Here is a 27597-nt window from a genome sequence, read left to right on the forward strand (position 1 = left end):
CCCCCCCCCCCCGCTCACACTCTCTCCTTCTCTGTCCTCCCCCCTCTCACACTCTCTCCTTCTCTGTCCTCCCCCCTCTCACACTCTCTCCTTCTCTGTCCTCCCCCCTCTCACACTCTCTCCTTCTCTGTCCTCCCCCTCTCACACTCGCTCCATCTCTGTCCTCCCCCCTCTCACACTCTCTCCTTCTCTGTCCTCCCCCCTCTCACACTCTCTCCTTCTCTGTCCCCCCCCCTCACACTCTCTCCTTCTCTGTCCCCCCCTCTCACACTCTCTCCTTCTCTGCCCTCCCCCCTCAAACACTCTCTCCTTCTCTGTCCCCCCCTCACACTCTCTCCTTCTCTGTCCCCCCCCTCACACTCTCTCCTTCTCTGTCCCCCCCCCCTCACACTCTCTCCTTCTCTGTCCCCCCCCCCCCTCACACTCTCTCCTTCTCTGTCCTCCCCCCTCACACTCTCTCCTTCTCTGTCCTCCCCCCTCTCACACTCTCTCCTTCTCTGCCCCCCCCTCACACTCTCTCCTTCTCTGTCCCCCCCCTCACACTCTCTCCTTCTCTGTCCTCCCCCCTCTCACACTCTCTCCTTCTCTGTCCCCCCCCCCCACACTCTCTCCTTCTCTGTCCCCCCCCCTCTCACACTCTCTCCTTCTCTGTCCCCCCCCTCACACTCTCTCCTTCTCTGTCCCCCCCCTCACACTCTCTCCTTCTCTGCCCCCCCCTCACACTCTCTCCTCCTCTGTCCCCCCCCCTCACACTCTCTCCTTCTCTGTCCCCCCCCCCCTCACACTCTCTCCTTCTCTGCCCCCCCCTCACACTCACTCCTTCTCTGTCCCCCCCTCACACTCTCTCCTTCTCTGCCCCCACTCACACTCTCTCCTTCTCTGCCCCCCCCTCACACTCTCTCCTTCTCTGTCCCCCCCCCCTCACATTCTCTCCTTCTCTGTCCCCCCCCCCCCCTCACACTCTCTCCTTCTCTGTCCCCCCCCTCACACTCTCTCCTTCTCTGTCCTCCCCCCTCTCACACTCTCTCCTTCTCTGTCCCCCCCTCACACTCTCTCCTTCTCTGTCCCCCCCCCTCACACTCTCTCCTTCTCTGTCCTCCCCCCTCTCACACTCTCTCCTTCTCTGTCCCCCCCTCACACTCTCTCCTTCTCTGTCCCCCCCCCCTCACACTCTCTCCTTCTCTGTCCTCCCCCCTCTCACACTCTCTCCTTCTCTGTCCCCCCCCCACACTCTCTCCTTCTCTGTCCCCCCCCCTCTCACACTCTCTCCTTCTCTGTCCCCCCCATCACACTCTCTCCTTCTCTGTCCCCCCCCCCTCACACTCTCTCCTTCTCTGCCCCCCCCTCACACTCTCTCCTTCTCTGTCCCCCCCCTCACACTCTCTCCTTCTCTGTCCCCCCCCCCTCACACTCTCTCCTTCTCTGCCCCCCCCTCACACTCTCTCCTTCTCTGTCCCCCCCCCTCACACTCTCTCCTTCTCTGCCCCCACTCACACTCTCTCCTTCTCTGCCCCCCCCTCACACTCTCTCCTTCTCTGTCCCCCCCCCCCTCACACTCTCTCCTTCTCTGTCCCCCCACCCTCACACTCTCTCCTTCTCTGTCCCCCCCTCACACTCTCTCCTTCTCTGTCCCCCCACCCTCACACTCTCTCCTTCTCTGTGCCCCCTCTCACACTCTCTCCTTCTCTGTCCCCCCACCCTCACACTCTCTCCTTCTCTGCCCCCCCCTCACACTCTCTCCTTCTCTGTCCCCCCACCCTCACACTCTCTCCTTCTCTGTCCCCCCCCCACACTCTCTCCTTCTCTGTCCCCCCACCCTCACACTCTCTCCTTCTCTGTCCCCCCTCTCACACTCTCTCCTTCTCTGCCCCCCCCTCACACTCTCTCCTTCTCTGCCCCCCCCTCACACTCTCTCCTTCTCTGCCCCCCCCCCTCACACTCTCTCCTTCTCTGCCCCCCCCCCTCTGTCCCCCCCCCCTCACACTCTCTCCTTCTCTGTCCCCCCCCTCACACTCTCTCCTTCTCTGTCCTCCCCCCTCTCACACTCTCTCCTTCTCTGTCCCCCCCTCACACTCTCTCCTTCTCTGTCCCCCCCCCTCACACTCTCTCCTTCTCTGTCCTCCCCCCTCTCACACTCTCTCCTTCTCTGTCCCCCCCCCCACACTCTCTCCTTCTCTGCCCCCCCCTCTCACACTCTCTCCTTCTCTGTCCCCCCCCTCACACTCTCTCCTTCTCTGTCCCCCCCCCTCACACTCTCTCCTTCTCTGCCCCCCCCTCACACTCTCTCCTTCTCTGTCCCCCCCCCCCTCTCACACTCTCTCCTTCTCTGTCCCCCCCCCTCTCACACTCTCTCCTTCTCTGTCCTCCCCCCTCTCACACTCTCTCCTTCTCTGTCCTCCCCCCTCTCACACTCTCTCCTTCTCTGTCCCCCCCTCACACTCTCTCCTTCTCTGTCCCCCCCCCCCTCACACTCTCTCCTTCTCTGTCCCCCCCCCCTCACACTCTCTCCTTCTCTGTCCCCCCCCTCACACTCTCTCCTTCTCTGTCCTCCCCCCTCTCACACTCTCTCCTTCTCTGTCCCCCCCTCACACTCTCTCCTTCTCTGTCCCCCCCCCTCACACTCTCTCCTTCTCTGTCCCCCCCCTCACACTCTCTCCTTCTCTGTCCCCCCCCCTCACACTCTCTCCTTCTCTGTCCCCCCCCTCACACTCTCTCCTTCTCTGTCCTCCCCCCTCTCACACTCTCTCCTTCTCTGCCCCCCCCCCCCTCTCACACTCTCTCCTTCTCTGTCCCCCCCCTCACACTCTCTCCTTCTCTGTCCCCCCCCCCCCTCACACTCTCTCCTTCTCTGCCCCCCCCTCACACTCTCTCCTTCAATGTCCCCCCCTCTCACACTCTCTCCTTCTCTGTCCCCCCCCTCACACTCTCTCCTTCTCTGTCCCCCCCCCCCTCACACTCTTTCCTTCTCTGCCCCCCCCTCACACTCTCTCCTTCTCTGTCCCCCCCCTCACACTCTCTCCTTCTCTGTCCCCCCCCCCCTCACACTCTCTCCTTCTCTGTCCCCCCCCCCTCACACTCTCTCCTTCTCTGTCCCCCCCCCCCCCTCACACTCTCTCCTTCTCTGTCCCCCCCCTCACACTCTCTCCTTCTCTGTCACCCCCCCCCCCCTCACACTCTCTCCTTCTCTGTCCCCCCCTCACACTCTCTCCTTCTCTGTCCTCCCCCCTCTCACACTCTCTCCTTCTCTGTCCCCCCCTCACACTCTCTCCTTCTCTGTCCCCCCCCCCTCACACTCTCTCCTTCTCTGTCCTCCCCCCTCTCACACTCTCTCCTTCTCTGTCCCCCCCCCCCCACACTCTCTCCTTCTCTGCCCCCCCCCCTCTCACACTCTCTCCTTCTCTGTCCCCCCCCTCACACTCTCTCCTTCTCTGTCCCCCCCCCCCCCCCTCACACTCTCTCCTTCTCTGTCCCCCCCCCCCTCACACTCTCTCCTTCTCTGTCCCCCCCCTCACACTCTCTCCTTCTCTGTCCTCCCCCCTCTCACACTCTCTCCTTCTCTGCCCCCCACTCACACTCTCTCCTTCTCTGTCCCCCCCCCTCACACTCTCTCCTTCTCTGTCCTCCCCCCTCTCACACTCTCTCCTTCTCTGTCCCCCCCCCCACACTCTCTCCTTCTCTGTCCCCCCCCCTCTCACACTCTCTCCTTCTCTGTCCCCCCCCTCACACTCTCTCCTTCTCTGTCCCCCCCCCCTCACACTCTCTCCTTCTCTGCCCCCCCCTCACACTCTCTCCTTCTCTGTCCCCCCCCCTCACACTCTCTCCTTCTCTGTCCCCCCCCCTCACACTCTCTCCTTCTCTGCCCCCCCCTCACTCACTCCTTCTCTGTCCCCCCCCTCACACTCTCTCCTTCTCTGCCCCCACTCACACTCTCTCCTTCTCTGCCCCCCCCTCACACTCTCTCCTTCTCTGTCCCCCCCCCCTCACATTCTCTCCTTCTCTGTCCCCCCCCCCCTCACACTCTCTCCTTCTCTGTCCCCCCCCCCTCACATTCTCTCCTTCTCTGTCCTCCCCCCTCTCACACTCTCTCCTTCTCTGTCCCCCCCTCACACTCTCTCCTTCTCTGTCCCCCCCCCTCACACTCTCTCCTTCTCTGTCCTCCCCCCTCTCACACTCTCTCCTTCTCTGTCCCCCCCCCCACACTCTCTCCTTCTCTGCCCCCCCCCCTCACACTCTCTCCTTCTCTGTCCTCCCCCCCCCTCACACTCTCTCCTTCTCTGTCCCCCCCCTCACACTCTCTCCTTCTCTGTCCTCCCCCCTCTCACACTCTCTCCTTCTCTGTCCCCCCCTCACACTCTCTCCTTCTCTGTCCCCCCCCCTCACACTCTCTCCTTCTCTGTCCTCCCCCCTCTCACACTCTCTCCTTCTCTGTCCCCCCCCCACACTCTCTCCTTCTCTGTCCCCCCCCCTCTCACACTCTCTCCTTCTCTGTCCCCCCCATCACACTCTCTCCTTCTCTGTCCCCCCCCCCTCACACTCTCTCCTTCTCTGCCCCCCCCTCACACTCTCTCCTTCTCTGTCCCCTCCCTCACACTCTCTCCTTCTCTGTCCCCCCCCCCTCACACTCTCTCCTTCTCTGCCCCCCCCTCACTCTCTCCTTCTCTGTCCCCCCCCCTCACACTCTCTCCTTCTCTGCCCCCACTCACACTCTCTCCTTCTCTGCCCCCCCCTCACACTCTCTCCTTCTCTGTCCCCCCCCCCTCACACTCTCTCCTTCTCTGTCCCCCCACCCTCACACTCTCTCCTTCTCTGTCCCCCCCTCACACTCTCTCCTTCTCTGTCCCCCCACCCTCACACTCTCGCCTTCTCTGTGCCCCCTCTCACACTCTCTCCTTCTCTGTCCCCCCACCCTCACACTCTCTCCTTCTCTGCCCCCCCCTCACACTCTCTCCTTCTCTGTCCCCCCACCCTCACACTCTCTCCTTCTCTGTCCCCCCCCCACACTCTCTCCTTCTCTGTCCCCCCACCCTCACACTCTCTCCTTCTCTGTCCCCCCTCTCACACTCTCTCCTTCTCTGTCCCCCCACCCTCACACTCTCTCATTCTCTGCCCCCCCCTCACACTCTCTCATTCTCTGCCCCCCCCTCACACTCTCTCCTTCTCTGCCCCCCCCTCACACTCTCTCCTTCTCTGCCCCCCCCCCTCACACTCTCTCCTTCTCTGCCCCCCCCCCCTCTGCCCCCCCCCCCTCACACTCTCTCCTTCTCTGCCCCCCCCTCACACTCTCTCCTTCAATGTCCGCCCCTCTCACACTCTCTCCTTCTCTGTCCCCCCCCTCACACTCTCTCCTTCTCTGTCCCCCCCCCCCTCACACTCTTTCCTTCTCTGCCCCCCCCTCACACTCTCTCCTTCTCTGTCCCCCCCCTCACACTCTCTCCTTCTCTGTCCCCCCCCCCTCACACTCTCTCCTTCTCTGTCCCCCCCCCTCACACTCTTTCCTTCTCTGCCCCCCCCTCACACTCTCTCCTTCTCTGTCCCCCCCCTCACACTCTCTCCTTCTCTGTCCCCCCCCCCTCACACTCTCTCCTTCTCTGTCCCCCCCCTCACACTCTCTCCTTCTCTGTCCCCCCCCCCTCACACTCTCTCCTTCTCTGTCCCCCCCCCTCACACTCTCTCCTTCTCTGTCCCCCCCCCCCCCTCACACTCTCTCCTTCTCTGTCCCCCCCCTCACACTCTCTCCTTCTCTGTCACCCCCCCCCCCCTCACACTCTCTCCTTCTCTGTCCCCCCCTCACACTCTCTCCTTCTCTGTCCTCCCCCCTCTCACACTCTCTCCTTCTCTGTCCCCCCCTCACACTCTCCCCTTCTCTGTCCCCCCCCCCTCACACTCTCTCCTTCTCTGCCCTCCCCCCTCTCACACTCTCTCCTTCTCTGTCCCCCCCCCCCACACTCTCTCCTTCTCTGCCCCCCCCCCTCTCACACTCTCTCCTTCTCTGTCCCCCCCCTCACACTCTCTCCTCCTCTGTCCCCCCCCCCTCACACTCTCTCCTTCTCTGCCCCCCCCTCACACTCTCTCCTTCTCTGCCCCCCCCTCACACTCTCTCCTTCTCTGTCCCCCCCTCACACTCTCTCCTTCTCTGTCCCCCCCCCCTCACACTCTCTCCTTCTCTGCCCCCCCCCTCACACTCTCTCCTTCTCTGTCCCCCCCCCTCACACTCTCTCCTTCTCTGCCCCCACTCACACTCTCTCCTTCTCTGCCCCCCCTCACACTCTCTCCTTCTCTGTCCCCCCCCCTCACACTCTCTCCTTCTCTGTCCCCCCCCCCTCACACTCTCTCCTTCTCTGTCCCCCCACCCTCACACTCTCTCCTTCTCTGTCCCCCCCTCACACTCTCTCCTTCTCTGTCCCCCCACCCTCACACTCTCTCCTTCTCTGTCCCCCCCTCACTCTCTCCTTCTCTGTCCTCCCCCCTCTCACACTCTCTCCTTCTCTGTCCTCCCCCCTCTCACACTCTCTCCTTCTCTGTCCTCCCCCCTCTCACACTCTCTCCTTCTCTGTCCTCCCCCTCTCACACTCGCTCCTTCTCTGTCCTCCCCCCTCTCACACTCTCTCCTTCTCTGTCCTCCCCCCTCTCACACTCTCTCCTTCTCTGTCCCCCCCCCCTCACACTCTCTCCTTCTCTGTCCCCCCCCCCTCTCACACTCTCTCCTTCTCTGTCCTCCCCCCTCTCACACTCTCTCCTTCTCTGTCCCCCCCCCCTCACACTCTCTCCTTCTCTGTCCCCCCCCCTCACACTCTCTCCTTCTCTGTCCTCCCCCCTCTCACACTCTCTCCTTCTCTGTCCCCCCCCCCCCACACTCTCTCCTTCTCTGCCCCCCCCCCTCTCACACTCTCTCCTTCTCTGTCCCCCCCCTCACACTCTCTCCTTCTCTGTCCCCCCCCCCCTCACACTCTCTCCTTCTCTGCCCCCCCCTCACACTCTCTCCTTCTCTGTCCCCCCCCTCACACTCTCTCCTTCTCTGTCCCCCCCCCCTCACACTCTCTCCTTCTCTGCCCCCCCCCTCACACTCTCTCCTTCTCTGTCCCCCCCCATCACACTCTCTCCTTCTCTGCCCCCCCCCTCACACTCTCTCCTTCTCTGTCCCCCCCCATCACACTCTCTCCTTCTCTGCCCCCACTCACACTCTCTCCTTCTCTGCCCCCCCTCACACTCTCTCCTTCTCTGTCCCCCCCCCTCACACTCTCTCCTTCTCTGTCCCCCCCCCCCTCACACTCTCTCCTTCTCTGTCCCCCCACCCACACACTCTCTCCTTCTCTGTCCCCCCCTCACACTCTCTCCTTCTCTGCCCCCACTCACACTCTCTCCTTCTCTGCCCCCCCTCACACTCTCTCCTTCTCTGTCCCCCCCCCTCACACTCTCTCCTTCTCTGTCCCCCCCCCCTCACACTCTCTCCTTCTCTGTCCCCCCACCCTCACACTCTCTCCTTCTCTGTCCCCCCCTCACACTCTCTCCTTCTCTGTCCCCCCACCCTCACACTCTCTCCTTCTCTGTCCCCCCCTCACTCTCTCCTTCTCTGTCCTCCCCCCTCTCACACTCTCTCCTTCTCTGTCCTCCCCCCTCTCACACTCTCTCCTTCTCTGTCCTCCCCCCTCTCACACTCTCTCCTTCTCTGTCCTCCCCCTCTCACACTCGCTCCTTCTCTGTCCTCCCCCCTCTCACACTCTCTCCTTCTCTGTCCTCCCCCCTCTCACACTCTCTCCTTCTCTGTCCCCCCCCCCTCACACTCTCTCCTTCTCTGTCCCCCCCCCCTCTCACACTCTCTCCTTCTCTGTCCTCCCCCCTCTCACACTCTCTCCTTCTCTGTCCCCCCCCCCTCACACTCTCTCCTTCTCTGTCCCCCCCCCTCACACTCTCTCCTTCTCTGTCCTCCCCCCTCTCACACTCTCTCCTTCTCTGTCCCCCCCCCCCCACACTCTCTCCTTCTCTGCCCCCCCCCCTCTCACACTCTCTCCTTCTCTGTCCCCCCCTCACACTCTCTCCTTCTCTGTCCCCCCCCCCCCTCACACTCTCTCCTTCTCTGCCCCCCCCTCACACTCTCTCCTTCTCTGTCCCCCCCCTCACACTCTCTCCTTCTCTGTCCCCCCCCCCTCACACTCTCTCCTTCTCTGCCCCCCCCCTCACACTCTCTCCTTCTCTGTCCCCCCCCATCACACTCTCTCCTTCTCTGCCCCCACTCACACTCTCTCCTTCTCTGCCCCCCCTCACACTCTCTCCTTCTCTGTCCCCCCCCCTCACACTCTCTCCTTCTCTGTCCCCCCCCCCCTCACACTCTCTCCTTCTCTGTCCCCCCACCCACACACTCTCTCCTTCTCTGTCCCCCCCTCACACTCTCTCCTTCTCTGTCCCCCCACCCTCACACTCTCTCCTTCTCTGTCCCCCCCTCACTCTCTCCTTCTCTGTCCTCCCCCCTCTCACACTCTCTCCTTCTCTGTCCTCCCCCCTCTCACACTCTCTCCTTCTCTGTCCTCCCCCTCTCACACTCGCTCCTTCTCTGTCCTCCCCCCTCTCACACTCTCTCCTTCTCTGTCCTCCCCCCTCTCACACTCTCTCCTTCTCTGTCCCCCCCCCTCACACTCTCTCCTTCTCTGTCCCCCCCCCCTCTCACACTCTCTCCTTCTCTGTCCTCCCCCCTCTCACACTCTCTCCTTCTCTGTCCCCCCCCCCTCACACTCTCTCCTTCTCTGTCCCCCCCCCTCACACTCTCTCCTTCTCTGCCCCCCCCCCCCCCCCCTCACACTCTCTCCTTCTCTGCCCCCCCCCCTCACACTCTCTCCTTCTCTGTCCTCCCCCCCCCCTCACACTCTCTCCTTCTCTGTCCCCCCCCTCACACTCTCTCCTTCTCTGTCCTCCCCCCTCTCACACTCTCTCCTTCTCTGTCCCCCCCTCACACTCTCTCCTTCTCTGTCCCCCCCCCTCACACTCTCTCCTTCTCTGTCCTCCCCCCTCTCACACTCTCTCCTTCTCTGCCCCCCCCCACACTCTCTCCTTCTCTGTCCCCCCCCCTCTCACACTCTCTCCTTCTCTGTCCCCCCCCTCACACTCTCTCCTTCTCTGTCCCCCCCCCCCCCTCACACTCTCTCCTTCTCTGTCCCCCCCCTCACTCTCTCCTTCTCTGTCCCCCCCCCCCTCACACTCTCTCCTTCTCTGCCCCCCCCTCACACTCTCTCCTTCTCTGTCCCCCCCTCACACTCTCTCCTTCTCTGCCCCCACTCACACTCTCTCCTTCTCTGCCCCCCCCTCACACTCTCTCCTTCTCTGTCCCCCCCCCCTCACACTCTCTCCTTCTCTGCCCCCCCCTCACACTCTCTCCTTCTCTGTCCCCCCCTCACACTCTCTCCTTCTCTGCCCCCACTCACACTCTCTCCTTCTCTGCCCCCCCCTCACACTCTCTCCTTCTCTGTCCCCCCCCCCTCACACTCTCTCCTTCTCTGTCCCCCCACCCTCACACTCTCTCCTTCTCTGTCCCCCCCTCACACTCTCTCCTTCTCTGTCCCCCCACCCTCACACTCTCTCCTTCTCTGTCCCCCCCTCACACTCTCTCCTTCTCTGCCCCCCCCCCCTCACACTCTCTCCTTCTCTGCCCCCCCCCTCACACTCTCTCCTTCTCTGTCCCCCCCCCCCCACACTCTCTTCTTCTCTGTCCCCCCACCCTCACACTCTCTCCTTCTCTGTCCCCCCTCTCACACTCTCTCCTTCTCTGTCCCCCCACCCTCACACTCTCTCCTTCTCTGCCCCCCCCCCCCCCTCACACTCTCTCCTTCTCTGCCCCCCACCCTCACACTCTCTCCTTCTCTGTCCTCCCCCCCCCTCACACTCTCTCCTTCTCTGCCCCCCCCCTCACACTCTCTCCTTCTCTGTCCTCCCCCCCCCTCACACTCTCTCCTTCTCTGTCCCCCCCCTCACACTCTCTCCTTCTCTGTCCTCCCCCCTCTCACACTCTCTCCTTCTCTGCCCCCCCCCACACTCTCTCCTTCTCTGTCCCCCCCCCTCTCACACTCTCTCCTTCTCTGTCCCCCCCCTCACACTCTCTCCTTCTCTGTCCCCCCCCCCCCCTCACACTCTCTCCTTCTCTGTCCCCCCCCTCACTCTCTCCTTCTCTGTCCCCCCCCCCCTCACACTCTCTCCTTCTCTGCCCCCCCCTCACACTCTCTCCTTCTCTGTCCCCCCCTCACACTCTCTCCTTCTCTGCCCCCACTCACACTCTCTCCTTCTCTGCCCCCCCCTCACACTCTCTCCTTCTCTGTCCCCCCCCCCCTCACACTCTCTCCTTCTCTGCCCCCCCCTCACACTCTCTCCTTCTCTGTCCCCCCCTCACACTCTCTCCTTCTCTGCCCCCACTCACACTCTCTCCTTCTCTGCCCCCCCCTCACACTCTCTCCTTCTCTGTCCCCCCCCCCTCACACTCTCTCCTTCTCTGTCCCCCCACCCTCACACTCTCTCCTTCTCTGTCCCCCCCACACTCTCTCCTTCTCTGTCCCCCCCTCACACTCTCTCCTTCTCTGTCCCCCCACCCTCACACTCTCTCCTTCTCTGTCCCCCCCTCACACTCTCTCCTTCTCTGCCCCCCCCTCACACTCTCTCCTTCTCTGCCCCCCCCCCACACTCTCTCCTTCTCTGTCCCCCCCCCCCCCACACTCTCTTCTTCTCTGTCCCCCCACCCTCACACTCTCTCCTTCTCTGTCCCCCCTCTCACACTCTCTCCTTCTCTGTCCCCCCACCCTCACACTCTCTCCTTCTCTGCCCCCCCCTCACACTCTCTCCTTCTCTGCCCCCCCCTCACACTCTCTCCTTCTCTGCCCCCCCCCTCACACTCTCTCCTTCTCTGCCCCCCCCCCTCTGTCCCCCCCCCCTCACACTCTCTCCTTCTCTGTCCCCCCACCCTCACACTCTCTCCTTCTCTGTCCCCCCACCCTCACACTCTCTCCTTCTCTGTCCCCCCCTCACACTCTCTCCTTCTCTGTCCCCCCCTCACACTCTCTCCTTCTCTGTCCCCCCACCCTCACACTCTCTCCTTCTCTGTCCCCCCACCCTCACACTCTCTCCTTCTCTGTCCCCCCCCCTCACACTCTCTCCTTCTCTGTCCCCCCCCCTCACACTCTCTCCTTCTCCGTCCCCCCCTCACACTCTCTCCTTCTCTGTCCCCCCACCCTCACACTCTCTCCTTCTCTGTCCCCCCACCCTCACACTCTCTCCTTCTCTGTCCCCACCCTCACACTCTCTCCTTCTCTGTCCCCCCCATCACACTCTCTCCTTCTCTGTCCCCACCCTCACACTCTCTCCTTCTCTGTCCCCACCCTCACACTCTCTCCTTCTCTGTCCCCCCCCTCACACTCTCTCCTTCTCTGTCCCCCCCCTCACACTCTCTCCTTCTCTGCCCCCCCCCCTCACACTCTCTCCTCTCTCAGTCGCTCTCTTTTTCTCTTCCCCCTCTTTCTCTCTCACCGCCCCCCCCCCCCCCCCCCTAAACTATCTCTGTAGTTTATACAGTCTGTGACCATATCTGGGATGGTGTCGGCTAACCTCTGCGTTGTGTGTGTGTGTAGGGGTGATGGTCTGGCCACCTACATACATTGAGGAGGATGTAATACTCAGCTACAACTTGTCTGATAAAACCAGCCAGAGGAAGATGTCCAACTGCCTCAGCAACTTCCTCAAACGTCAGTGTCCAAGATGGCACCCTACATAGTGGACTCCTGTTGTCCAGACCTGAGGCTTCCATCCCATTTCAGACTTGATCAGTCAATTACCTCAAACCAACCTACTACAGTTGCTAGTCAATGCTTTGACCTCCCTGCATCACAAATCATTAAATCCCTAATTTTTTTCCCTCTCCCTCCCCTCTACCTCTCTGTCTGACTCCTCTCTCTCCCCTCTACTTCTCTGTCTGACTCCTCTCTCTCCCCTCTACCTCTCTGTCGGACTCCTCTCTCAGCCTACAATGACACGTCTCAACAGTCTAACCATAACTGCACCAGGGGAGAGTACTTCAAACAGGAGAAGTTTGAGGCTCCACACCATACCAAGTACTCCTGCCGCTTCACCCAGAGCATGCTGGGACGCTGCTCCGGCCTGGACGACCCGACGTTCGGCTACAACGGCACCACGCCCTGCGTCATCATCAAGATGAACAGGGTGCGTTCAGTCACAGACCAGCTGGAAATATTACATTATGTTATGAACATGACATTTACAAGTGAGGATGCTATAACACATTATAATACATTTATAACCTATTAGGAAATTGCACTGACATGCATGATGTTTCTAACCCAGATCATCAACTTCCTGCCCAACAACGGGACTGGCATGGCTCCTCATTTGAACTGCACTATACTGGTGAGTATAAACCAAGATGGCTACTCAACACCAAAGCCATATATTTATATGGAAATAAATCTGTGGCTCTGCTCAACACGGCTGGCCAGGAAGACAGTTTCTCAGAACGTGAAATCTAGTCTGCCAACAGTATTTAATGGATGGTTGGTGTGTGTGTGTGTGTGCGCAGAGTGGCCATGAGAACATAGACATGATAGAGTACTTCCCCACCAACGGAACCTTCGACCTGTCCTACTTCCCATACTACGGCAAGCTGGCTCAGGTAACCACGACAACCACGTCTTCTTCTCTCCATGGAACTCATGTTATTTTGTTAAACTCAAATGCATGGTTCACTTACCCCTGGGGTGTATTCATTTGTCAGATTCCGTTGCAAAACGTTTTGCATTGTAATCCATTCACCATTTGATCTAGGAATCTAACGTAAGCGAACAGAGCAAAAAGGAACAAGCCGGGGAAGGATAAACCTGAATTTGTCCAATACAAACTCTACATTTCATGAGGCAAAACACTTCCCATTTGGGGTAAACGGTTCGACATTTCTTGAGGCAAAACACTACCCATTTGGGGTAAACAGTTTCCGTTCGCAAAAAAGTCAGACTAATGGATACACCCCTGCATGAACCTCCTCTATTGATTTACAGCAATGGACACACAGTTCATTCAGAAAGTTCAGACCACTTGACTTTTTCCACATTTTGTTACGTTGCAGCCCGTAATGACAAAACGAAAACAGTAAAATAATATATGTTGCAACCTGGAAATATCACATTTCATTCACAAGTATTCAGACTCTTTACTCAGTACAGTACTCAGTACTGATACACCTTGGGCAGCGATTACAGCCTCAACTCTTCTAGGGTATGACGCTACAAGCTTGGCACACCTGTATTTGGGGAGTTTCTCCCATTCTTCTCTGCAGATCCTCTCAAGCTCTGTCAGGTTGGATGGGGAGCGTCGCTGCACAGCTATTTTCAGGATTCTCCAGAGATGTTAGATCAGGTTTAAGTCTGGGCTCAGAGACTTGTCCTGAAGCCACTCCTGCGATGTCTTGGCTGTGTTTAGGGTCATTGTCCTGTTGGAAGGAGAACCTTCACCCCAGTCTGAGGTCCTGAGCGCTCTGGAGCAAGTTTTCATCAAGGATCTCTCTGTACTTCGCTCCGTTCATCTTTGTCTTGATCCTGACTAGTCTCCCGGTCCTTGCCGCTGAAAAATCTCCCCACAACCTGACACTACCACCACCATGCTTCACCGTAGGGATGGTGCCAGGTTTCCTCCAGATGTGATGCTTGGCATTCAGGCCAAAGACTTCAATCTTGGTTTCATCAGACCAGGGAATCTTGTTTCTCATGGTCTGAGAGTCTTTGGATGCCTTTTGGCAAACATCAAGCGGGCTGTCATGTGCCTTTTACTGAGGAGTGGCTTCCGTCTGGCTGATCTACCATAAAGGCCTGATTGATGGAGTGCTGCAGAGACGGGAGAACCTTCCAGAAGGACAACCATACGCACAAAGGAGCTCTGTCAGAGTGACCATCGGGTTCTTGGTCACCTCACTGACCAAGGCCCTTCTCCCCCGATTGCTCAGTTTGGCCGGGCAGCCAGCTCTAGGAAGAGTCTTGGTGGTTCAAAACTTTTTCCATTGAAGAATGATGGAGGCCTCTGTGTTCTTGGGGACCTTTAATGCTGCAGAAATGTTTTGGTACCGGTCCCCAGATGTGTGCCTCGACACAATCCTGTCTCAGAGCTCTTCGGACAATTCCTTTGACCTCAGTTTTTGCCCTGACAGGCACTGACCTTCTATAGACCGGTGTGTGCCTTTCCAAATCATGTTCAGTCAATTGAATTTAATCACAGGTGAACTCCAATCAAATTGTAGAAACATCTCAAGGATGATCAATGGAAACAGGATGCACCTGAGCTCAACTTCGAGTCTCATAGCAAAGGGTCTTAATACTTATGTAAATAAGGTATGTTTTTTTATTTTTAATACAATTTGCAGAAATGTCTAAAAACCTGCTTTCGCTTTGTCATGATGGGCTATTGTGTGTAGATTGCCGAGGAGTGTTTTTTATTTTTAAATACATTTTAGAATAAAACTCACAAAAAAAAGTTGAGGGGTCTGAATACTTCTTGAAGGCACTTTTATCATAGTTTGATAGAGAGCACATCTTTGCCATAATTGTTAAAAACAAGCATTGTGGCAGTTGGTCCCTCTATCCAACTATGGATAAACATAATTGGTATGAACCCTCTCTTGGTCTTCCTCCACACAGCCCACCTACGTTAACCCTCTAGTGGCTGTGAAGTTCCACCTGGTCAAAGAGAGGGAGGCTAAGATCCAGTGTCGTGTGGTGGCCCACAACATCGCCTATCAAGACTCATACGAACCATACCAGGGGAAGGTGGTCTTCCTGCTCAAGGCTCTGAAATAATATATTTTACTAGACAAGCCAGCAATCCAACCATCTAGGTCCTAACCAGGGTCAGAGCCATAGAGCTGGATAGTGTTCCTCATCTTTGCAATTATGACAGAATGGGAAGTGCAGTTGAGGGCTTTCTCCATTTTAAAGTAGTCTGTGGGAAGATATCTTCACAATTTCGTCAACAGGTATGTCCTTAACCCATCGACGTTCCCACCCAGTTCTAGCCATCTATCCTCGTCTATGATCCCAAACCAAGGCAATCTGGTAACCCATGAAAAAGGAGTCTCACACTAGCTCATCAACAACAACCTAATAACCAGCGGTTGGACAGACCAGCTGTCTTCTTCAGGGTGTGATGGTAATTCAGTTATTGCCTCCGAGGTCCTAGAGGGTGTGGCTCTCCCCTTTCTTCCTCCTAAGTGTCCTACTCTGCCAGCACCTCACCTGAACAGATGTGTTTTTCACCTGGAAATTCAACCATCTCTGTCCAGACAGTGGTGATTTTGCTTCATTTTACCTCTCTCTTTTATATAGCTTCTAGGAAGAGCATTTAACATAGAGTTAATGGAGTGCTGCTTGTACAACCAATACGTTACCTATGCATTGTATCATAATGAAACCTTAAATATTAAACATGTATTCAAATCCATAAAGACAACAAGTTCAAACACCCTCTATATTTATTCTCTATCATTTCCAAACTCATTAGATAACAGAAAGATAAGGTATGGTATTGCAGAGTCAACATGTTTTCAGGGGGGGGGGGGGGTCATTGTAGTGGACTCCCCTATTTTGGCTTTTGCCACAATCCTGAAGTCTTGAGCTTGTTACAACCCTATGAATGGCTCCATCCTCCCCAAAGTTCACTTCATTGACAATACGCAGCTACTTCACTCTGGGTGTCGTTCATCAAGTAGAGCATTGAGATGTTTAGAATCATTTTGGTACGTTTCTATCTCAACGGGCTGCCTGCCAGCCAGGCAGAGAACCGCTTCCAATTTACAACAACGTTCTCTCGACTCCAATTCTGAGATTATGAACATGGTCACCTCGCTTTGAGAAGGGAATAGGGTGGCCTTGTCTCCTCTACCGTCACACACAGGGACATTTGGCCTCTGCTGTCTGTAGGTATTCACACACAAGGACATTTGGCCTCTGCTGTCTGTAGGTACTCACACACAGGGACATTTGGCCTCTGCTGTCTGTAGGTATTCACACACAGGGACATTTGGCCTCTACTGTCTGTAGGTATTCACAATGACACGCAGGGCCAAGTGACTGTCCAAAAACACACATTCTGACCCATCTTTAAAATAGCTGCCAGAAGAAAGTCACACAAAATAAGAAAATATAACTACAAATAAGTAAAGTACAAAACACACACACACACACACACACACACTCTCCCCTGGGAGCTGTATAGGAAGCCATTTCACTGTCATGTCAATGACACACCACTACTGTTCATGATGTTAAATACTGTAATACAGCCACACAACGCAGATCTCAGGTTTCTGGAGGGAATCTTTCTGTGGCCGTGTATCAGTTCACTCAAGAAACAACAACAAAAAACTAGTTTGGCATGAGAAAGATCCCATTTCCTGTAACGGGGAGGCGGGCTGAAGAGGAGCACGTTGTGGAGATTATACTCATAGTAATCACAGCTTCAGAAGGAGAGAGAAATAAATTAAATTCCCACAAAAGGCATTATACAGTCATAGTGTCAGCAAAGACTACGTTTCCCAGAAGGCCATTGCGTTGGTGAGCTCTGTGCATTCTGAAGGCAGTTGAGGAAGGAGAAGCAGGGGCCTCCTCGTAGATAGCTTGGTGGGGTGGAGGGAAGGCCTGAGATGGAGCTGGAGGAAGGGAGAGAGACTTGTTCATGGGACATGGGCTGCATGCATTCCAAATGGCACTATTCCCTACACAGTGCACTACCTCTGTGCCAATATGGCCGTGGTCAAAAGTAGTTCAGTATATTGGGTATAGGAAGCCATTTGGAACACAGCTGGTTAGTCATCAGACTGGGCTGTTAAGAGTTGGCCGAGTGAGAAACTACTGATTTAATCATTGTCGTCGTAGTCTTCGTCATCCTCTTCCTCGTCTGCCATGTAGGACACAGGGGTGTGGCCTCGCGAGGCGCTGTAGTGTGAGTCGTTGGAAATGGACGCCACCGTGCCATCGGAGCTACTGAATATACAGCAGGAAACAGAAGATGGAATTAGTTAAGACCTGCCTGTTACATCACTTCCTGTACATCAAGAAAAAAAAAGAGCTCAGAAAGAGAGATCATAGAGTTGGATAGAGGGCACACTTGAAACAAAGCCTGTTGTAGCATGGGAAGCACCACAGAGGGCTTCCACCCTCCAGACAGGGAAATGAGCTCTGAAGTACATCTCTATAGAAGAGATTCACCTTGTGTGACGGCGTCCCCCTCCGTTTGTAGACAAGGCTCCTGTGATGTAGACGTTGCTTATTGGACCCGTGGCCATTTCTGGAGGGGGGAGGGGGGGATTATAATAAAATACAATTTCTACCGCCTCCTTTACACAGTCCTAGCCCAAGTATATCAGGCTGAACAGGGTGCCCTGTGGGAACCAGCCATACTGACCTGTAACATAGGGCTCCAGGGCTCTGGGCACCAGGGTGCCCTGTGGGAATCAGCCATACTGACCTGTAACATAGGGCTCCAGGGCTCTGGGCACCAGGGAGCTCTGTGGGAACCAGCCATACTGACCTGTAACATAGGGCTCCAGGGCTCTGGGCACCAGGGTGCCCTGTGGGAATCAGCCATACTGACCTGTAACATAGGGCTCCAGGGCTCTGGGCACCAGGGTGCTCTGTGGGAACCAGCCATACTGACCTGTAACATAGGGCTGCAAGGCTCTGGGCACCAGGGTGCCCTGTGGGAACCAGCCATACTGACCTGTAACATAGGGCTCCAGGGCTCTGGGCACCAGGGTGCCCTGTGGGAATCAGCCATACTGACCTGTAACATAGGGCTCCAGGGCTCTGGGCACCAGGGAGCTCTGTGGGAACCAGCCATACTGACCTGTAACATAGGGCTCCAGGGCTCTGGGCACCAGGGTGCCCTGTGGGAACCAGCCATACTGACCTGTAACATAGGGCTCCAGGGCTCTGGGCACCAGGGTGCTCTGTGGGAACCAGCCATACTGACCTGTAACATAGGGCTGCAGGGCTCTGGGCACCAGGGTGCCCTGTGGGAACCAGCCATACTGACCTGTAACATAGGGCCCCAGGGCTCTGGACACCAGGGTGCTCTGTGGGAATCAGCCATACTGACCTGTAACATAGGGCTCCAGGGCTCTGGGCACCAGGGTGCTCTGTGGGAACCAGCCATACTGACCTGTAACATAGGGCTCCAGGGCTCTGGGCACCAGGGTGCCCTGTGGGAACCAGCCATACTGACCTGTAACATAGGGCTCTGGGCACCAGGGTGCTCTGTGGGAATCAGCCATACTGACCTGTAACATAGGGCTCCAGGGCTCTGGGCACCAGGGTGCTCTGTGGGAATCAGCCATACTGACCTGTAACATAGGGCTCCAGGGCTCTGGGCACCAGGGTGCTCTGTGGGAACCAGCCATACTGACCTGTAACATAGGGCTCCAGGGCTCTGGGCACCAGGGTACGAGCTTCCTTCAGGTCCTCTGGTGAACACTGGCCCACCTCCAGACCACAGGCCAGACCCATTCTCTTCAACACCTCAATGTCATCATGGATCTCAAACATGTTGTCAAAGTTGAACAGGTACTCAAACCTGGAGGGGGGGGGGGCAGGAGAGAGGGGGGGGAGGGGCAGAGGCAGGAGAGAGAGGGGCAGAGGCAGGCGAGAGGGGGGGGTGGCAGAGAGAGGGGGGGGAGGGGCAGAGGCAGGAGAGAGAGGCAGGAGAGAGGGGGCAGAGGCAGGAGAGAGGGGGGCAGAGGCAGGAGAGAGGGGGGCAGAGGCAGGAGAGAGGGGGGCAGAGGCAGGAGAGAGGGGGGCAGAGGCAGGCGAGAGGGGGGAGGGGCAGAGGCAGGAGAGAGAGGCAGGAGAGAGGGGGGCAGAGGCAGGAGAGAGGGGGGCAGAGGCAGGAGAGAGGGGGGCAGAGGCAGGAGAGAGGGGGGCAGAGGCAGGAGAGAGGGGCAGAGGCAGGCGAGAGGTGGGGGGGGGTGGCAGAGAGAGGGGGGAGGGCAGAGGCAGGAGAGAGGGGGGGGGAGGGGCAGAGGAAGGAGCGAGAGGGGGGAGGGGCAGAGGCAGGAGAGAGGGGGGCAGAGGCAGGAGAGAGGGGGGCAGAGGCAGGAGAGAGGGGGGCAGAGGCAGGCGAGAGGGGGGGGGAGGGGCAGAGGCAGGAGAGAGGGGGCAGAGGCAGGAGAGAGAGAAGGGGGGGGGGGCAGAGGCAGGAGAGAGAGAAGGGGGGGGGGGGCAGAGGCAGGAGAGAGAGAAGGGGGGGGCAGAGGCAGGAGAGAGGGGGGCAGAGGGGCAGAGGCAGGAGAGAGGGGGGCAGAGGCAGGAGAGAGGGGGGCAGAGGCAGGAGAGATAGAAGGGGGGGGCAGAGGCAGGAGAGAGAGAAGGGGGGGGGCAGAGGCAGGAGAGAGAGAAGGGGGGGGGGGCAGAGGCAGGAGAGAGGGGAGGAGGCAGGTATGATTAGATTAGGTTTGGTGTTGAATTTGAAATCACCCCCATGTCCCAACCTCCAAGCATCACCCCCATGTCCCAACCTCCAAGCATCACCCCCATGTCCCAACCCCCAAGCATCACTCCCATGTCCCAACCTCCAAGCATCACTCCCATGTCCCAACCTCCAAGCATCACTCCCATGTCCCAACCTCCAAGCATCACTCCCATGTCCCAACCTCCAAGCATCACTCCCATGTCCCAACCTCCAAGCATCACTCCCATGTCCCAAGCTCCAAGCATCACTCCCATGTCCCAAGCTCCAAGCATCACTCCCATGTCCCAAGCTCCAAGCATCACTCCCATGTCCCAAGGTGTCTCAAAGGGAGTTGGGACATGAATATAACACAGGAGTGAAACAGGACTAGAGTAATTGTGTGTGTATTCCTGAGTCTCTGGTCTCTTACTTGTCGTTGGAGATGCTGCAGTCGATGACGGTCCTCTTGGAGGTGTTGATGATGATGAAGGGCAGGTTGATGACAGAGTTTGGGGGCGGAGCCCTGCCCGCTTGCTGCTCCGCTGTACGATTCCGCTGCACCAGGCGCTTGAACGCTATTTGCTGCACCGACACATTCACACAACGTTGTGATACCGCTCAGTCAACGTCGTTGAGATGACATTCAGGCAACGTTGAAGCCACCAGCAAGACCAGGTGAGCGTCTTCTAATAGGCGTGTATGTTCCCACAGTGAAGGGGGTGTTTACCTGTAGAATGAGCTCCTGAAGCTGAGACTGTTTCTGGTTGATCCTCTCTAGTCGTCTCTGTCTCTCCACCTGACAATGACAGGAATACATCAAGCTCTGACCCTCCCGATCTCTTACACCTCCGGGCTCTGACCCTCCCGATCTCTTACACCTCCGGGCTCTGACCCTCCCGATCTCTTACACCTCCGGGCTCTGACCCTCCCGATCTCTTACACCTCCGGGCTCTGACCCTCCCGATCTCTTACACCTCCGGGCTCTGACCCTCCCGATCTCTTACACCTCCGGGCTCTGACCCTCCCGATCTCTTACACCTCCGGGCTCTGACCCTCCCGATCTCTTACACCTCCGGGCTCTGACCCTCCCGATCTCTTACACCTCCGGGCTCTGACCCTCCCGATCTCTTACACCTCCGGGCTCTGACCCTCCCGATCTCTTACACCTCCGGGCTCTGACCCTCCCGATCTCTTACACCTCCGGGCTCTGACCCTCCCGATCTCTTACACCTCCGGGCTCTGACCCTCCCGATCTCTTACACCTCCGGGCTCTGACCCTCCCGATCTCTTACACCTCCGGGCTCTGACCCTCCCGATCTCTTACACCTCCGGGCTCTGACCCTCCCGATCTCTTACCTCCAGGCTCTGACACTCCTGGGCTGAGTTGGTGGGCAGGCCGATCCACCTGATCTCTTACCTCCAGGCTCTGACACTCCTGGGCTGAGTTGGTGGGCATGCCGATCCACCTGATCTCTTACCTCCAGGCTCTGACACTCCTGGGCTGAGTTGGTGGGCAGGCCGATCCACCGGATCTCTTTCTTCTCTTTAGAGATGATGTTCATGGCCATGAGCACGTTGAGCGCGTCGTACACACGCCGTCGGATGTTCTTCTGGTCATAGGAATGCTGCGGAGGGGAGAGAGAGACAGAGCTGCTGTCGTTTCCCCAATGGCTCTCTATTCCCTTTATAGTGCACTACTTCTGACTCGGGGCCCATTAGGGCTGTACAGAACCAGTGTGCATCTTGGACTCGGATTGGGCTATTTGTTGTACGGATGAAACCCTGGTCTGATGGTTTTTGATTGGCTGTGTTTCTCACCGAGTCGCCGGGCGAGAGGAGGGTGTCGTTGGCGCTGAACTCTGCCACGAGCTCGTCAGCCACCTCATTGTAGGTAGTTACTCCCTTCTTCTGCACCTTCTCACACACCTTCATGGAGAAATGCCTAAGACCCTTCCCGTTCTTATCCCCCTTCTTACCAGTACCACGCTTCCTGGAACACAGGCAGAGCAGGAGTTTGAGAGAAGAAGGCAGAACAGGAATTTGAGAGAAGACAGAGCAGGAATGAGAGAAGAAGTCAGTCAGTGCAGGAGTTTGAGAGAGAAGAAGAAGTCAGTCAGCGCAGGAGTTTGAGAGAGAAGAAGAAGTCAGTCAGCGCAGGAGTTTGAGAGAGAAGAAGAAGTCAGTCAGCGCAGGAGTTTGAGAGAGAAGAAGAAGTCAGTCAGCGCAGGAGTTTGAGAGAGAAGAAGAAGTCAGTCAGCGCAGGAGTTTGAGAGAGAAGAAGAAGTCAGTCAGCGCAGGAGTTTGAGAGAGAAGAAGAAGTCAGTCAGCGCAGGAGTTTGAGAGAGAAGAAGTCAGTCAGCGCAGGAGTTTGAGAGAGAAGAAGTCAGTCAGCGCAGGAGTTTGAGAGAGAAGAAGAAGTCAGTCAGCGCAGGAGTTTGAGAGAGAAGAAGTCAGTCAGCGCAGGAGTTTGAGAGAGAAGAAGTCAGTCAGCGCAGGAGTTTGAGAGAGAAGAAGTCAGTCAGCGCAGGAGTTTGAGAGAGAAGAAGTCAGTCAGCGCAGGAGTTTGAGAGAGAAGAAGTCGCCAGAGCAGGAGTGACCGCTATCCGCCAGTTGAGTATGGCTGATGTAGAGATAGACTAGGAAGAGAGAAGTTCCTTCATACAGTGCCTTCAGAAAGTATTCACACCCCTTGTTGTGTCACTGATCTACACACACACACACACACACACACCCCCATCATGTCAAAGTGGAATTATATTTTTAGAAATGTTTTAAATGAAATCTGAAATGTCTTGAGTCAATAAGTATTCAACCCTTTTGTTATGGCAAGCCTAAATATGTTTAGAAGTAAAAATGTGCTCAATAAGTCACATAAGTGAGCAATAATAGTGTTTAACATTTATAAATGACTACCTCATCTCTGTACCCCACACATGCAATTATCTGTAATGTCCCTTAGTCGAGCAGTGAATTTCAAACAGATTCAACCACAAAGACCAGGGAGGTTTTCCAATGTCCTGAATACAAAGTGTTATGTTTGGGGCAGATCCAACTCATCACTGATTTTCACTTCATATTTTCAAGTATGGTGGTGGCTGCATTATGTTATGGGTATGCTTGTCATCGGCAATGACAAGGGAGTTTAGGATAAAAATAAAACAGAATACAGCTATAAGCACAGGCAAAATCCTAGAGGAAAACCTAGTCTGCTTTCCAACAGACACTGGGAGACAAATTCACCTTTCAGCAGGACAATAACCTAAAACATAAGGCCAAATCTACACTGGAGTTCCTTACCAAGAAGACATTGAACGTTCCTGAGTGGCCTAGTAACAGTTGACCTAAATCTTGAAAATCTACGGCGAGACTTGAAAATGGCTGACAGAGCTTTTTTTAAAGAACAAATGGGCAAATATTGTACAATCCAGGTGTGTAAAGCTTCTACAGACTTATTACCCAGAAAGACTCACCGCTGTAATCTAGAGGGGGGTTGAATTGAATAATTATCTAATCAAGATATATCGGATTTTATTTTCCATCAAAAAAATTGTATAAATAATTTCCCCCACAATATTTTGTGTAGATCATTGACAAAAAGCAACAATTTGACCCAAATGTACTCCTACATTGTACTCCTACATTGTAGCAACAAAACTGGGGAAAAGCCCAGGGGTGTGAATACTTTAATGTAGTGACATGTCACTCTCTTAACGAGAGAGAGAACTTTCCCAAGAAGTCAGCCAGCCTCCTTGCTGAGAATTGACCTAAAGCTGACCATAACGACCAGCTGACCATAACGACCAGCTGACCATAACGACCAGCTGACCATAACAACCAGGTGACCATAACGACCAGCTGACCATAACCAGCATGAGGAGTGTTTGTATACAATTGTGTATGTGTCTTACCCGGTGGACCAGGGAGAGGCATCAGGGGGCTGGCTCTGTGGTCTGTACTGGGTACTGGGTGTGTGAGGGCTGCCCATCACTAACCCCCCTGACCCACTGGGCCTCTGAGGGGTACCCATCACCTGAGACAGAGGGAGGGACAGTTACCATGCAGACATAACATTTAAAATAGCAATAAATGAAAGAAATTAAAATGTATGTGCTTCTTTCAAAGCACTGAGGAGCGATCTATATAGCATATATCTACACCATACTAGAAGCTATGGCGGCTAGCCAGATCAACATATCGTGGCTGGGGTCTAGATCTCTCTATAGAACTAGGGTTTCTATGTCTATGCATCTCTAGCTGAACCCTGAGCTCTGGGGCTCATAGGATGATCATGTCGATGAGGAGTTCTTATTATAATCCCGCTGACTGAAGGGTTTGTGATTAGCTTATGCACACAGGTCACACACACATGCACACAGGTCACACACACACACAGGTCGTCCTGCCTTGTTCAAAGTTAGTATGAAGGCTTTATCGCCAGGGAGACATGGGAAGCCCAGTGCTTCCCTAGTAACAGGAGTAGAGGGGCCCTCAGACAGGAGGAGAGGGGCCCTCAGACAGGAGGAGAGGGGCCCTCAGACAGGAGGAGAGGGGCCCTCAGACAGGAGGAGAGGGGCCCTCAGACAGGAGGAGAGGGGCCCTCAGACAGGAGGAGAGGGGCCCTCAGACAGGAGCCCTCAGACAGGAGGAGAGGGGCCCTCAGACAGGACGAGGAGGAGAGGGGTTCTTAGAAGTGGTAGTGTTGTGTCTCACCATGTGTGGGGCGATGTTGACGTTGGAGGGCCCCAGGGTTTTGGGAAGCAGTTGTTTCCCCACAGAGAGAGACTGTGGGTGGACTGTCACCAGGGACAGGACACCTGGAGGGACAGGAAGAACACTTATAACACCAGGGGTGCATCCCAAATAGCACCCCATTCCCTATATAGTGCACTACTTGAGATTGGGTTGTCAAGGTACCAGTATCACCATCACACCAGATTACCCATTGGAGAAAAAAAAAACATGAATTAGACTGAACTCCATAGTCGTATAAAAAAAAAACAGCTTTATGTAAAATTGTGGGTGATATAGTTTGCTGAATGAATAAATGGGACTCCAGGTGACAACATAATGCTGTTGGTTTCTAACAGAAGGACATTTTTCCTCAAGAAATTAAAACTGCTTGATGTTTTGTTTCCTTGCCACAGAAGTACCGCGCCAATACTAATTGAGATCCGCTCCCTGGAATCACTTACGACGTGATTGGCCACAGAAAGAATGTCTCAATAGGGGGCAACACTGCCCTCCTCTGTTAGTTAGGCGAGAGTCACAGCCTGCCATCAACTCCCATCCTGCAGGAGGAGCGGCTGATTATCATAATGCTTCTAGCGTTTCTCTAGTACAGCCACCCCTGTCCAAGTCTTACCCCTCCCTGCCAGTGTTCACCAGTGTGCAGTCCACCTATACTAAAATAACTAGGGGAAACCCTGGGTGCTGTGGCTACCTACCTTTGCTGGGACTGAGGTTCTGGTTGTAGAAAACCTTCATCTCTCCGTTGGCACCGATCACAGCCGCCTAAAGACCACAATGTTCTGTTATGGCCACACCAACCACACTGTCACCATGGAAACACCAGGAGCTTACAAACTTCTCTAGATTCTCTTCTCCTCACCAGTTGTCTTTATACTAGACTGGAGCTAGGAGGTGCTGCTGGACCGAGGTCAATGGATTACTAAATGTGTTTACTGGGAGTGTGTTGCTCCATTTCCACGGCAACCTGAGTGAACAATTGAGCATCGATCTGTGTACACTAGAGTTTGAGGACCTCCGCGATCATCTTGAACTGTGTAGGTGGGTGGACACTAGTCCAGTGTTTCCCAAATGGTGGAGCATAAACCACTAGTTACTATGAATGGAAGGAGATGGTCAAATAATGTTTAAAGTTGTTTGTCAGATGATAATTGCACACCAGCAAGCAACTAAAATCAGGAAGTATCAACAACCACTTGGTATGGTGAGACCCACCACTGCTAAATCAGGAAGTTGATAAGGTCTTCAAAGCAACTTAGCCTGTACCACTCAAACCACAAAGGGAAGTTAATCAATCTAGTTGTGTGTTCTGCCCTGAAACAATGCTCTAAAACTGGATCTGGATGGTCAGAGAAGAAAAAAGTTCCACTGTAGAATTAATACTCATTCTAATTGTATTGTATTATATTACACTATAACTCTGGCCCAGAACGACAGGTTGCACGCTATCACTCTGGCCCAGAACGACAGGTTGCACGCTATCACTCTGGCCCAGAACGACAGGTTGCACGCTATCACTCTGGCCCAGAACGACAGGTTGCACGCTATCACTCTGGCCCAGAACGACAGGTTGCACACTATAACTCTGGCCCAGAACGACAGGTTGCACACTATAACTCTGGCCCAGAACGACAGGTTGCACACTATAACTCCGGCGCAGTACTACAGGTTGCACTGTATAACACTGGCCCAGAACTCACATCCATTGCCATGATATCAGCTCCTATGTGTGGGAGATGAAGTCTTCTAGAAGGTTTCTTTGGGATGTTCAGCAATTGCTTCCCTAAAGCAAAATATGGAAAGGGAGGGGGGGGGAGAGAGATGCCTCCAGTTCAGTGTTATAAAACTAAGATTGTAGAAGAAATGCAGAATGGATTGTAGATATTGCATTGTAGACGGGCTAAACTGTTTCTGTTTAACTTTATTTTACAAGGTTGGAATAGACTGGCTTTATCCCCTGAGGGATTCAAACCACAACACTCCACTAGGCCGCATGGAAGCTTTGGAAACAACTTGGTTTCAACATACAACATAAATCGGTCTCCACACTCAGTTAATGCCAACTATGGGCCATTGAGAACAGAACATAGGCCTAACCGCGTAAATACAACAATGAACGACAGAAGGTTCCCATAGACGGACAGGGGAAGCACAACAGCAGCTATTTGGATCCAGAAGCTGACTACGCATTAGTCTACATGCAATCATACATGTTTCGCAGCTTGGGCTAGATATATTTAGCAAGAAAGTTAGGTGAACCACCATTGTACATGTTTAAATCACGAGTATTAACAACCATCAACTAGTTACCACGACCTTTCTCACTCGTTGTTCTTGATCCGCAACTCCCAGTTACTGCAGCCAGATGAGGTCGAAATGAACCTCCAAACAGGAAACTAGCTAAAACTAACGTTAGCGAAGCAAACAAACTAGCAAGTTAACACAAACGTTTCAGAGTCCTAGATCAAAGGTTTTCAATTAGCTAGTTACCTGCATCTTTACAAAGACAAAGTAATTGAACGAATGACTTGTAGCCAAGATGGTTGCTTGGCAAGCTTGACAGATGGCTAGCTAGCATGTTGTTTGTCCTAAAGTTAGCACGCAACATGCTAGTTCGTTCTGCCTGTCGACACAGGCTATTTATTGGTTAACGTTAGCTCATCGCAACGATAGTTGTTTGAATTAATAGCCAGTCAGTTAACGTTAAGGTTATTGTTTGATAAAACCGCTTTTCGGTTCGACATTCATTAGTTAGTAACGATAATGTGGACAATAATGTTTTATTTACGGTAGAGTGCACTCACTAGAGGACGTTAACTACCTGCTAGCTAGAAGCCGAGTCAGCCATTTTTGTAGCCAGCTAGCTAAAAAATTAAGAGAAATATATTTTACATTTTGTACTCCTAGCAGGCTAAGTTCGCTACCTTACCTATGGGTAGAAATGTGATTGAATGACATGCCACAAGTCAAACTTATTTCGATTTTGCTTAGCTAAACGGCTTCGAGTGGCCTCTGCATTTGATCGATAGCGTTAGGTGCAACAGTCATACATTTGATGGACAGTGACGTTAGCTAACGTACGCTAGTTAACTACTTCTACTCCACTGAAACTGAAACCCAGCGAAATAAAAACGTAATTGCTCAGCGTACAAAATGTAACTAACTCTAATACTTCATCAATAAATCAATTAAGTTGGAAGAATGAAAGTCACTTTTCTGATTTTATCTCCCGAGTCAGCTGTTAGCATTTGTCCCAAACTCCGACTGAGATCTCCGGCTGCTGAGCTTCCAGAGTTGTGCGACTCCAAACTGAGCTTGGCGGTGTCTGAAATGTGAAAGAAACTATTGGACACGCACAAAGTAAACGTCATCACGCGGGAAGTA

The 27597-nt window shown here is 54.7% G+C and overlaps 2 protein-coding genes across 3 annotated transcripts in view; one reads left to right on the forward strand and one right to left on the reverse strand.

Annotated features, from left to right (window-relative positions):
* The window catches only part of LOC139412725 (potassium-transporting ATPase subunit beta-like), a 16412-nt gene extending 1587 nt beyond the window's left edge, over positions 1 to 14825 (forward strand). Inside the window, exons 3-7 of the mRNA XM_071159394.1 lie at positions 11601 to 11714; positions 11990 to 12189; positions 12331 to 12393; positions 12563 to 12655; positions 14667 to 14825. Coding sequence (XP_071015495.1) covers positions 11601 to 11714; positions 11990 to 12189; positions 12331 to 12393; positions 12563 to 12655; positions 14667 to 14825 — 629 coding nt within the window. The remainder of the gene's footprint in view (positions 1 to 11600; positions 11715 to 11989; positions 12190 to 12330; positions 12394 to 12562; positions 12656 to 14666) is intronic.
* On the reverse strand, positions 14450 to 27557 carry LOC139412724 (transcription factor Dp-1-like). Of its 2 annotated transcripts, XR_011634720.1 has the most exons (13): positions 27426 to 27557; positions 25914 to 25996; positions 24912 to 24978; positions 24178 to 24281; positions 23376 to 23497; positions 21286 to 21457; positions 20946 to 21092; positions 20195 to 20263; positions 19898 to 20049; positions 18428 to 18594; positions 17232 to 17310; positions 15970 to 17006; positions 14450 to 15929 (listed from the first exon to the last, which is right to left on the reverse strand). XR_011634720.1 is itself a non-coding variant. In XM_071159393.1 (12 exons), exons 2-12 carry the CDS (start codon positions 25923 to 25925, stop codon positions 16880 to 16882), a joined length of 1218 nt encoding a protein of 405 aa, XP_071015494.1. In that variant the 5' UTR covers positions 25926 to 25996; positions 27426 to 27557; the 3' UTR covers positions 15479 to 16879. The 2 variants fall into 2 exon arrangements, 1 of the variants encoding a protein (XP_071015494.1); XM_071159393.1 differs by having other exon boundaries at positions 15479 to 17006.
* Between the last annotated feature and the right edge of the window lie 40 nt (positions 27558 to 27597).

Source organism: Oncorhynchus clarkii, chromosome 7 (genome assembly GCF_045791955.1).
Source record: "Oncorhynchus clarkii lewisi isolate Uvic-CL-2024 chromosome 7, UVic_Ocla_1.0, whole genome shotgun sequence".
NCBI lineage: Eukaryota > Metazoa > Chordata > Actinopteri > Salmoniformes > Salmonidae > Oncorhynchus > Oncorhynchus clarkii.